The sequence below is a fragment of the Populus nigra genome, chromosome 15, assembly GCF_951802175.1.
Source record: "Populus nigra chromosome 15, ddPopNigr1.1, whole genome shotgun sequence".
NCBI lineage: Eukaryota > Viridiplantae > Streptophyta > Magnoliopsida > Malpighiales > Salicaceae > Populus > Populus nigra.
In genome coordinates, this window is record NC_084866.1 from 11,001,474 (window position 1) to 11,014,139 (window position 12,666).

General features: G+C 35.2%; 1 protein-coding gene across 3 annotated transcripts; it reads left to right on the top strand.

Annotated features, from left to right (window-relative positions):
- Nucleotides 1-3,382: 3,382 nt before the first annotated feature.
- Nucleotides 3,383-11,924, top strand: LOC133674614 (uncharacterized). 3 transcript variants are annotated; one of them, XM_062095827.1, is made up of 10 exons: nucleotides 3,388-3,694; nucleotides 3,953-6,413; nucleotides 6,496-6,597; nucleotides 6,790-6,942; nucleotides 7,884-8,047; nucleotides 8,240-8,387; nucleotides 8,706-8,828; nucleotides 8,919-9,006; nucleotides 11,038-11,482; nucleotides 11,595-11,924. In XM_062095827.1, exons 2-9 carry the CDS (start codon nucleotides 4,047-4,049, stop codon nucleotides 11,202-11,204), a joined length of 3,312 nt encoding a protein of 1,103 aa, XP_061951811.1. In that variant the 5' UTR covers nucleotides 3,388-3,694; nucleotides 3,953-4,046; the 3' UTR covers nucleotides 11,205-11,482; nucleotides 11,595-11,924. The 3 variants fall into 3 exon arrangements, with proteins under 3 accessions (XP_061951812.1, XP_061951811.1, XP_061951810.1); XM_062095826.1 differs by having other exon boundaries at nucleotides 3,388-6,413; XM_062095828.1 differs by lacking the exon at nucleotides 11,595-11,924 and having other exon boundaries at nucleotides 3,383-6,413; nucleotides 8,965-9,006; nucleotides 11,038-11,112.
- Nucleotides 11,925-12,666: the final 742 nt, after the last annotated feature.

The window sequence follows — 12,666 nt, forward strand, 5'->3', positions numbered from 1 at the left end:
AACCGAAACCGCTTTAAACCGGTTTGACTTGGTTTTTTCCAGTTTGGCTCGATTTTTTGGGTTTGGCTTGGTTTTTTCTGATTTGGGTTCAGTTCGATTTGGTTTTTTTGATTTCAGGGTTATAAAACCGAACCGGTCAATTTTTTCAAAATTTTAATCAGTTTAATTAGGTTTTTTTCATGGTTTGATTTTTTCGGTTATTTTTTTCTGGTTTTCTCAGTTTAATCAGTTTTTTAATTTTTTTGCTTGCCCTGAAAAAAATCATGCTAACATAAGCAAAATCAAAACCAAGATGTGTGCTCTGGTCAAGAAGATTTGTTTTCTCTCTTTACTCTCTGTTTAATTTCTCAAAATATAATTTAGAGAAATTATTCTCAAACTAATCCATATAAAAAAGGTGTTATTAAGATTATCTGAGAAATAAACTTGATTTAAATGAATATATAAGTTGACTGGAAACATTTATATATATAAAAAAACTATTGCAATGTTTTTTTTTTAGTTTAATGTGGGTGTCCGGACTAGTTTTCGCGCACTTCGACTAATTCCATGAACCCTGAAGTTAACGATCATGTAAGGCTCTAGTGACCACAGGGCTCGAACCTGAGACCACAGAGGGAGCAAATCTCTTAGTTCCAAGCTTTTACCACTGGGCCACCGAGATTGTAGTTATGGTTGTTTTTTAAAATGTTTTTTAGTTGGAAATACATTAAAATAGTATATTTTTTTCATTTAAAAAATTAATTTTTAATTTCAGTACATTAAAACAATTTAAAAATAATAAAATTATTTTTTTATAAAACCGACCCCAAAAGATTGCTCACTCTAGTAAATTCCAAATTAAAGTTTTCATAATTGAATATGAAAATGACCTCATTGAAAGAGATTCCAAGAGCTTTTGTGGAATCTATTCTCTCCAAAACCGCAAAAGACACAAATTGCAGAAAGAGCCAAAAGCTGGAGAAAAAAAATCTCCTTTGAAGATGGCATAAATGAAAATACTTGAGAAGAGGTTTGGATATTTATTTACAACGAGACAGCGGTCACCAAAGAACGAAGCTGAAGAATGCAAGTGAAAGGACAAGAAAGCGAGTACACAAAAGTTCGAGTCCTCTTGCTCTATCTCATGACACCACCACTACCATTCCCTTCACAGGTTGGTGACTGACGTGTCATACATTATGCCACCTGGAACTTTACTACTGGCTTCACATGTTCATGGCCCACGTGATTTCTCACGAGAAAGCCAGAGTGAGATTGACTACAACGCCTGCGCGTGTGGTAGGGTTTGGACCGGAGAATTGACCTTTATACGGAATCGAACATCTTAGGTCGTTTATACGAAGAATATTCCACGAGCTCATTGGGTCACTCAATGGATGACTGACACGTTATCAAAAGTCAACACCAGATTGCTGTCGGGAGCAGAATTGGAAAAAAAAAAAAAACCTGTGAAATCACTATCGTAGCACACAATGCCTTGTGCCTGGGGTTACAATGTTTTTGATACAATAATTTCACTATATTTTTTTAGTTTATTTTAATTAGCCACGTGGCTAGTGTTTTGTCGGGATCTTAGAATTTTTTTTCAACATATTTTTTTTACTTAAAAAAAATTCTAATTATAAACTAAAAATATATTTAATTAAATAAATAAAATATTATTTATGATAATAAATACAAAAAATCATTAATTTTAACTAAAAAATAAGTTAAAAAATTAAAAGATAAATGTTATTAAAATATACAACATCGTAACATAAATAATAAGTTCAGTCACGTTTAATAACTTTATTTCCTGTCTAACTTTAGCTTTCAATTAAATCGTGTAAGAGCTAATTTGATGTCAATTGATCAGTTTCATGGGTCTAAAGATATCCTGGATGATCAAGAAAAAACATGGCTTAACTTTTTAAAAAAATTTAAGATGAAATTTTTTTTAAAAAAATAAAGAGATGACACCAAATTGAATTGACCCCAATCATCCTGTGACTTGGGTCATGTATTTCACTGAATTTAATAACTCTATTATTTTTGTAAACTATTTCATGAAGTTTGTTTTTCAACAAATATAATATTAAAAGATGAAATAAAAAAAATAATTATAAAAATTTAATAACAAAAAAACTAGAAAAAAATTATTGGGTTCGATGTATAAACCCGCCAAACCTATGAATCGAGTAGCCCAGGTCAGCGCATCAAAACCACGAACCAAGTCATATGGACTCCACTAGGATTAATAATTTGTTTTGTTATCAAAACTATTTTTTATTTAACTATACCATAACAAAAATAGACAATTGACAAAATCGAGTATCAACTCAATACCAAGATTTTTTCTAAAATAGCGATAGCCTTATAAAATGCAAAACGAAATAAATTATGAAACTCAACTATTAACAACCCAATGTCAAAGAATGACATTGAAACAAATGAATTTAACAAAAAAAAAAAAGTTCAACTCACCAAATCGACAAACCAGATCATGGACTTTACTCAAATTAATAACTTATTTTTTTGGAACTATTATTTGTTTATTTATATGATAACAAAAATAGACGAGTGAAAAATCAAGCACTAAACTTATACTAAGACTGTTTTTAGAGCATGATAACCCCATAAAAAAAAGAAAAAAAATTGTGAAATTCTCAATTAACCTAATATCAAAATATAAAACAAAAATAAAATTAAAAAAAGTTAAACCCGCTAAACTCGTAAATCTAGTTAACACGCTAAATTCAAGAATAGATTCATCGACTTTTCAAAGTTTAATAATATGATTTTTTTATCTTGCAAACTTGTGTTTTTTTTTTAAATTTTGATCTCAAGAGTATATTCAACATTTTATTATGCAACAAAAATCAAAATCATAATAATACCCCTGAACATAAAGCTATTTTTTTTCCCTACAAGATTACTTTGGTAAATACACTCTTACAAGAAAAGACCTAAAGACTTTCATGCCTCTAATGAATTGCCTTTTAAATTTACTTGTAATTGTAATAATTAATTAATAAAATATGAAAAAGGTATTAAAAAGTGGTAGATCAATGTGTTTGTTTTTGTGTTTAAAAAATGTTTTTAAAATTTTTAATTTTTTAATTTATAATTTTGAATTGTTGAGATGTACTATCAATTTTTTTTTAAAATTATTTAAATATATTTTTAAACCAATTGTTTTTTTTTAAAATAAATATTATCATATTCCTAGACACTCTTTAAAAAAGCGAGGTAGATTATTATTATTATTATGGTCCAGCCAACAAACGCTCCGTATAATGTGAAAAGGTAAGGAGTTTTGAACACGCAGCATGCATACCGTGTCCAGTTGTCCACCACCCTCACCCTCCAACTCCAAGAATTTGGCCTCTTCCATGTTGAAAACAAAAACCTTTATGTTCCAAAGAAAAGTAACGAAAACAGAAAGGAAGAGGCTGCCACGTGTGACACTACCTGGCAAGCAGCCGTTGCACTCTCTCTCTCTCTCTCTCTCTCTCTCATCATCACTGTCACACCGCAAGCCAACCCTCATCCTCAGGCCTCTCCCTCCATACCCCCTCCCCAATTTTTTCCTTATTTTTCTTTCTTTCTTTTCTCTGAAATCCCACTAAACCAATTCACACAACACACCGACATATTTTTAATCCAATCTTGGAAGAACCCTATTTTTCATTTTTATCTATTTATTCACCAGGTATTTTACTTTCTTTTAGAATCTAGGATTTCTTTCTTTCTTCTTCTTTTTTTTCCTTTTATATTACACGATCGAATCTGGGTTCTTAAAGGAGGGTTCTTTTTGATATTTTGAGTTGTTTAAAACAATAGTTTCTCTTGGTTTAGATTGTTGTCTTAACATTTAATTTAGGGTTTCTTTATCTTCGTTTTTATTGGTGGGGTGGTGGCGGCATTAGTTGGAAACGACTTTTGATATGGATGGTTTTGATGATTTAAGGGTTTTTTTATGAGCTGCCTAATGAAGAATCAGTATTGTATGCATTCAAGTCTGATAAAGCTGTTAGTATTGATGTGTTGTGAGGTGATGATTCATGTGTAATAAAAGAATTGAATGCTTGAACAAGGCTGTTAATCCTGTTGATAACCAGCAAGCCTTTCACTTTATGGATACACCAATGTCTACCACTAATTCCACAGCTGGTTCCAACCCTGGTTCCAACGATGATACTCCCCGTGTTAAGTTATTGTGTAGTTTCTTAGGTAGCATAATGCCTCGACCTCAAGATGGGAAATTGCGTTATGTGGGTGGAGAGACGCGGATTGTGAGTTTGCCTATGGATATTAGTTATGAGGAGTTGATGAGTAAAATGAGAGAGCTTTATGATGGGGCGGTGGTGTTGAAGTATCAGCAGCCTGATGAGGATCTTGATGCATTAGTTTCGGTTGTGAATGATGATGATGTGACTAACATGATGGAGGAGTATGAGAAATTGGGTTCTGGGGATGGTTTCACCAGGCTTAGGATTTTTCTGTTTTTGAATACAGACCAAGATGGTTCGGCGCATTATGTTGATGGGGATGGGAGGGAGAGCGAGAGGAGGTATGTGGATGCGCTGAATAATTTGAATGATGGGCCTGATTTTAGAAGGCAGCATGCTGACTCCCCTTTGATTGGTCCAGTTGATGATATTCATTTACAAGAACAGTTTTTTAATGGATTGAGTCTAGAAGGTGGTCTCCTTAGCCAAAGGAGTGGTGAGATGCCAATATCACAGCACAACTTGCATCATGTTACTATTGCTCCAAGGTATAATGAAATGGAGAGTTCATGGAGCCCTGCATATTATTCTCCTAGGCATCATGGACACCATGATCCAAGATCATTATCAGAGTTTCCAAATTCACCCCCTTCTTCGCGTTACCGTATGCAGTTTGGGGATTTACCCGATAAAGGCATGGATAGAATGCTTGAAGAATGTGCTCGGTCGCAGCTAAATCAACACACCCCTTATGACCACCAGCCACAATATTCCGAAAATGTAGTATGGATGCCTGCTGGAGGCGTATGTGGTCATAAGGGTGGTTTTCCTGGTAACTTGCCGCATGGTCCCGGTAATTTTGAAGGGAACATTGTTTGTGAGCACTGCAGGGGGCCTTTCCCAAGAAATCAATTGCATTTCGAGCAACCCAGCATGGGAAACGGAGTCCCTCAGGTTGCTAATCCTGGTGCTGACTGTCCTCCGAATAGGGAGGCTTTCATGCTAAACGCAGATGCAAAGGCGCACCACCCAGTCTATCCCAGAGAGCTGAATGATCCCCGAGCTGTCTACAGTGACACTCAAGGCCATGACAGAGGATGGATTGTCCAGCATCAGTTGAGTCCCTGCACTGATGAAGCCAGAACACATATATCTGGAGCCACAAGATTCAATGATCAGTACATTGTAGATGGTCCAGGCATGAATTATCCCCTTGGACATGGAAATTTGGTGGATGGTCATCATATGTCCTCGCACCACCAGCCTGGGCCTGAATTGGGCAACGGTGTTTTTCACGATCAAGGTGCAGTTGCTGTCCACAACCTACACGTTTCACCTCCTGAAGAACGTTCAGTACAGCATGGGAATTTTCCTTGCGCTTATGGGCCAGAGAATCTTCATTCATTGCCACATGGACATGCACATCCACAGACTTTACGGAGAAATGTTCAAAATCCAGTGCATGGAACTCCTTATGAAGCGTCCAGTGCAGGTCTGCAGATAAATGGTGCTGTTAATCCATCATTTCTTAGTGGTAGTCAAAGGAATGGCATTGGCATAGATAGTCAGCAACCTTGGGTTGAGTCCTCTCAGAAAATGCTTGTTTTTGATGGGACAACTTCCTTGGAATATTCTTATGGTCACATGATGAAATTGAATCCAAATACTTATGGGCTAGAAAATAAGCAGTCTTTTCCACCAGAACCCATTCGACCAACACTCCCGCATGAAATGCTAAACTCATCTGCAAATATAGCTACTTCTGGTTGCAACCCTGAGTTATGTAATAACACTGTTACCAAAGCATCAAAGATGGAGGGAAAGATTGTCCTTGGCATAGAAAATCACGCAAAGGTTGAAAACTTGGATGTGCCAAATGTACCTTGCCCGGAGCAGGATATGATTGCTGATATTAATGGCCAGGCAGCATTTCCTGAGTCTCTCAATTCCAATTTCTTGAGGTTAGTTGAAGAAAGTGGCGATACAGTGAAAGCGGGAGAAAAAGATCCTTCTGCTGTTCTTGGAGAACCAAATCTGTCAATTAGCCGTATGAATTTCTTACCTGATTTAATAGCTTCTGTAAAGAAGGCAGCACTGGAAGAGGCTGAAGAGGTGAAAGCTAGAGTTGAAGAAAATGCTGATCCTGCAAAGAATGATTTAGTATCAGGAGAAATAGATGAAAAGGAGCCTGAAGCTGTGGTGAGAATGAACTGAACTTTTCTTTGCTCAAAAAGCATTTCACAACATGTTATCTTTTTCTAATGCGTTGCATGTCTAACAGAACACTCATGAAGAAGCAGAGCTGAGCTCTGACAATGAAAATATAAACAACAAAATTGAGCCGACAAAAGCCGAGGCAGAAGCTATAGAAAGGGGATTGCAGGTGCCCGCCTGCTGTCACAATCACATCATTGGTGTTTTAATGTTGCACATTCATCTTATTTATTGTTCCTTGCTATCTACGAATGCTTGTTTTGTTTAATGTTGCATATTCATCTTATTTATTGTACCTTGCTATCTACACTTTCTTGTTTTGTGTGTTGTGTTTTTAACAATAGGTTGATTCTGTGTCCAGACAATAAAAAATGATGATTTGGAGGAGATTCGTGTATTAGGCTGTGGAACTTATGGAGCTGTTCATCATGGGAAATGGAAGGGTTCTGATGTGGCTATAAAGAGAATAAAAGCCAGCTGCTTTGCTGGGAGACCTGCTGAAAGAGAGCGCTTGGTAGGACCCATATTCTTCTGATAATTTTTTGTTTATATTATTAATCATTGCCTTGTTCTGGAAGATTGACTTAGTCTCAGGTGACGCAATGTGTTACATGTGCTTGTGCATGTGCATGTGAGCTAGTGGTACTTAAAAGCAGTGTTAAAGGGAGGCTTGTGGTAATTTTGGTGTTGCTGGGTCATGGTGTTTAAAGCAGTGTTTGGGAACGTCGTTGAAACCGTGTTCCTCAAAATTTTGAATTTTTATTCTTAAAATTAATTTTGTTTTTATGATTTCAGATCGTTTTGATGTATTGATGTCAAAAATAATTTAAAAAAAAATAAAAAAAACATTATTTTGATGCATTTCTGAACGAAAAACACTTTGAATTGCAACTGCTACCACACGCTCAAACACTCCTAAATATGCAAGAGTAGAAAATGATGTGCGAGTTAAGTTTATCTAGAATAACTGTAAAAATGGCATAATTAGTTTGTTTGAAGCAAAAGAAAAGGGAAATTGAATCATGACCTTTATAACGTGAAGTTTGTGTTTTGCTTTGAATATCTGCTTCTTTGTTCTTTGATACTTGTGTATGAATCGAGGAAGGAGCAAACCTTTAGTGTGTGACTATATTATACATATTTGACAACTTGTATAGGAGATTTGATGCATTCATGTCTCTTATTGATGGCAACTTCACCAGATTCTTGAGAGTTTCTTATTCTTCATCTTTCCCATTTTTTTATGCATATATTCAATTATGCCACGACCTTATAGTGTATCTTTTTGGAGAGGAGTTGATATTTTGCATCTCAAACAGTTTTCACTTATGAAATTAATCACCTGCAATAATTCTCTTTGGATTTGATGCCAAATTATAGTTGCTAATATGAACACACTGTATTGTAGTGAATTGTTGATTGATGGTAATTATTGCATTAATGTTGCTTTTGTAGATTGCAGATTTCTGGAAGGAGGCTTTGATATTGAGTTCATTACACCATCCAAATGTTGTTTCTTTCTATGGTATTGTTCGTGATGGCCCTGATGGATCTTTAGCAACTGTTACTGAGTTTATGGTTAATGGATCTCTGAAACAGTTTTTGCAGAAGAAGGACAGGTAACCATGCTGTTGGTGATGTCATGAGTTTGCACATTTGAATATTCTATCTCACGTTGTTAGAAGAGTTCTTATTCTTTGTCAACTGTCAATGAAGCTTGCTTTACTAAAACGTAATTACTTGGGGGAAAAAGATAGTATACAAACAAACATTCTGAGTTAGAATCTGTAACACCGTAATATTTTGAACAGAACCATTGATCGTCGCAAGAGACTCATCATAGCTATGGATGCTGCTTTTGGAATGGAGTATTTGCATGGGAAGAACATTGTTCATTTTGATTTGAAATGTGAGAATCTGTTAGTAAATATGAGAGATCCGCAACGGCCAGTTTGCAAGGTATGCTGAAATAGAAATGATTGTAGAACTGAGGTCTAAACTTGGGTTAATCTCTTCTTCTGTTAACCAAGATTCATTTTATTTCTCTGTGCTGTCCCTGCTTTTTTTTTAAAAGTGCTTTTAACGGCCAGCTTCCTGTAATTAAGTGGACAACAGTTGAAGCCTGGTGTTTTTTTTCAGCTTTTGATGTTTATTTGGTGTTCAGCTCTATGAATTTCCTGGCTGATTCATTTCAAAGTTGTAGTTTATGTTCTTCTAATAATGGTAATCATTTCTGAAGGGCCTGAATTTGGCATCTAACACATTTTGCATTCTTAGATTGGTGATCTGGGCTTGTCAAAGGTGAAACAACACACGTTAGTCTCAGGTGGTGTTCGCGGAACTTTGCCCTGGATGGCACCTGAGCTTTTGAGTGGCAAAAACCACATGGTAACAGAGAAGGTAATATTATGCTCAGATAAAAATGCCTAAACTAATTTTTCTTTCCTGTCTTGGCTAGTTGAAGTAACATCTTATTATCTTGTGTTGTAGATTGATGTTTATTCATTTGGGATTGTTATGTGGGAATTGCTTACAGGAGAAGAACCTTATGCTAACAAGCATTGCGCCTCCATAATTGGTAAGCATCCATGTTTTTGTATAATGAATAAGGATATCAATTGCAATATAATTTATTTTTCCATATACTCATAGGAAAGTGTTCATTTATCAACACATGGATGGAAGATTAGATTCTTTTAACCTGGGTTTTTAGATGTCTTGCTTGTCGAGTGTAAATTAAAGGACTTTGAACCTGAATTGGTGTTACCATGTATTTTTGGATAACCATGTCTCTGTGCAGCATGAACACTAAAGAAGCATGCAATATCTAGGTGATGAAGAATCAGGAAAGCCAATGGAAATTAGGTTATATCCTAGTACAGGCTTCACTTTACAAATTCAAGACATATTTGGGCATGGGTCAAAATTTTGGATGCCTACAGGGTATGGTGTTTTGAATTGCTCTGGAAACTTAGCTGCTCAATTCTTTTTTAGATAAAGTTAGTAGTATTGATGAGAAGCGAACAGATATTTAAATTTCGAGATAAGAAACCATCGAAATGAACAGAAAAGAACAAGAAACAAAGCTTTGACAACTAAAGAGTGTCTGAATCTCTGAGTATATCAGTCAGGGAAACACCTTAAAAGCCCTTAAACTGCACCACATGGATGCAAGGATGATGTAGGAGCTGCTTAATTCTTCTGCATTGGAGCATCTACGTGCCTTTCTTGAGCACTGTTAAACCAATTAATATGATTCTCCCTTGATTTATTCTCAATGAGTGTCATCACCACCTTCCTACTCATACACGCATTTTATATGATCTTTTTATTCATTTAAATTTTCACCTTAATGCTCATTATAGCTTTTACTTCATGTATTTCATGGACATATTACTTTGACATCGCCAGCACTACTACATACAGCTTACCTAACTATGCTTTTTAATTTTTATACAGAAATTGTCTTTAAGTTTAACAGGGATTTAGATCCCATAGTTCTCCAATTTTATCTTTCCTTTTTAACCACTTCACTCTAATACTCTGAATAATGTCTCTTTAATACAAAATAAAGCACATAGCTCTTGACTTTTGCATTTCCTTAATTGCATGTGGGGACCTGGATGCTCTAGATATTTGACAGCAGGCTTTTCATAGGGTAAACCAATGGGTTTCTGATTTCTAATTTATGTTTATTGGATATTTTAACAATATTGAGCTAACTCTGGTACATTTTTAGTAAGGGCAGTTTTTCATTGGTCCACCATGCATTCTGTGTTGATGGCTGACTAGTGACTATCAATGGACTCTGTTTTAGTCTCAGCATGAGTGACCAGTCGATGAGAGGAAGAATACTTTATTCTATTCTTTCATTCCCATAGTCCTGTTTAGAACTGCTAGTAGTTCACACTGTGAGAAAGAGAAATTGAAGATCATAGGTACCTACTGACAATCTTCCTTGAGATCAGAAGAAAGATGTGGGCTGTAAATAGATGGAGCACCATGACCTCTAAGATTTATATGTACCATGTCAATGATCTGTTCTTATGTCATGTGAATCAACTTTAGAGCTGGACCTGATTTGATGTTACATATTTGTGTGTGTGTGGGGGTATAAATCAGACTTGGACTAATTTATTCGTATGGGAAACAGTAAGCCTTGTTGTGAACAAAGAAACCACACAACCTAAACTGGAAAGCAGACGAGTTGTCAAGAAATATTGAAAGCTTATGTTTATCCTGCATTTTAAGTTTTTTCTAAATTTAATGGTGCTCTTTAATTTATTTTTCCTCTAGCTTGCCCCAATGTTTATGGCATATGTTTTTGAAGTTTGTTCCAAACTCTTCAATGGAAGCATGTATCTATAGATTTTCCATTCTAGTTTTTGAGTTAGTAGCGAGTCAATGCATCAGGAGATTCCATGTCATATCTGCAGAAGTGTTTACAATACCTGTTTATGCATATGGCTGCTCTGAATTTTGCACTTGTTTTTTTTTTTTACATTGATAAGCGAGAGATATTTATACTTTAATTATGTCAAATTATGCCGTGATTTATTTGTGTATTCGATTGTTCTTTGTTTGCTTGTTTCTTCCTTCTGATTCTTAGGAGGAATTGTTAACAACACATTACGTCCTCAAATTCCCACATGGTGTGATCCGGAGTGGAAATCTTTGATGGAAAGTTGTTGGTCCTCAGATCCATCAGAGAGACCTTCATTCTCAGAGATTTCTCGGAAACTGCGGAACATGGCTACTCCAATCAACGTGAAATAATTCCAGTTCTGAGGCGGTCAATTTTCTTTTCTTGATCGTCATATTGGCAGAAAAAAGGGGAAATAAAAGTTAATAAATAAAAAAGACTTCTCCGTCTAATGCCACCTTACTAGTTCTGGAATATTTCCAGGCTAATATTATTATTATGCAATCATGAATCTTATATTTAATGTTGCTATGAACGAGGATTGTTCTTTTCAGAGTGCAGTTATAAGCACACCAGATTTTACCTGGAAACATACATTATACAAAGAGGGCTGTGGATGTACAAGCGGAATGTAAGTTATCCTCTTTGTGAATCTATTGTTCATTTATCAAATAATTCTGGATCACTCCTTTCACATGAATTGGTCTCTATGGAAACAAAGTGATTTTAACTTTCTCATGCAGGTTTTTACTTGTTCGAATCGATTGAAGTCATTTACCTTGGGCAATTTCTACTATTATATGATGTTGGACCAAGTTTTTTATGAGGAGGACGTGTATATATAAGTGAAATCATAATCAAAGAGTTCCGAGCTATATCTTGAGTGAGAGAACGTTGTATTATGCTTTGATTTTGGATGAAACTTGGAACAATTTGTTATGAACCTTTTGCATTACCTTAATTCTGTTCTTTCAAAATTACACCCAGACATGTCTTATACATGTTCAATATATGATCTGGAGATGTAAAATGTACATGATTAACGTATGAGAAAGTACTTGCATTATCACCAAGATATGTGCAATCCAGCTCATGCAAACAAAGTACGAGTTGATGAAGCTAGAAAAGATGTTCCTCATTTTTTAGTTCATTTTGTTATTGTATTTATATTGTTTAATTTTATCTATGTGGTTCATGGATTTTGTTTAAGTCAAAATCAAAAGAAATTGGAAAATGAAAAACTGTGTTGTTTCATGAGTGTGAAATGCATGGCTACTTTGTGCCTTTCCATATTCCGCATTTTTTTCCACTCACCTGGCAGTTGGATGCAAGTGAATGTGCTTCCACCTTGAGTTTATTCCCATTCCCTGCATGAAGGATTCAAGACATGGAAAATTGTTATGCTTGATGTCTTTCAGCTAGGTTTATTCTGGAGTTAAGATTAGAATAGCACAGATTGGAAAATAATTCGATGAAAGTGTTCCTACTAGTTTGATTCCCATAATCATATGGCAGAAAAATTGGAAAAGAAAATGTTGGATGAAAGGTATCAAGCCCCATTGAGTGTTATTTAACGGTACAAATTATCTGGGGACATTAGGTCCCGATAAATTCACTTTGTTCCTCTTTCAGTTTTTCATATCTGAAGGTTTTTATTTTTTAAATGCAGATATCCAATTAGTCTTCGGACTAGATCATTTGTTAATGCCATGCTATGTTGTGCGTTCAATAATTATTTTTAATAACATCGGGTAAATTCAAGTTAATATATGTTAAATTTATGTTTTTGATTATAAGACCTTAACAATCCCATAA

Coding starts and splice junctions, on each gene's coding strand:
- LOC133674614 (XM_062095826.1), top strand. CDS start 4,047: ATGTGTAATAAAAGAATTGAATGCTTGAACAAGGCTGTTAATCCTGTT. Junction 8,048..8,239: donor TTTTTGCAGAAGAAGGACAG/GTAACCATGCTG, acceptor TATTTTGAACAG/AACCATTGATCGTCGCAAGA. Junction 9,007..11,037: donor GCATTGCGCCTCCATAATTG/GTAAGCATCCAT, acceptor TCTGATTCTTAG/GAGGAATTGTTAACAACACA.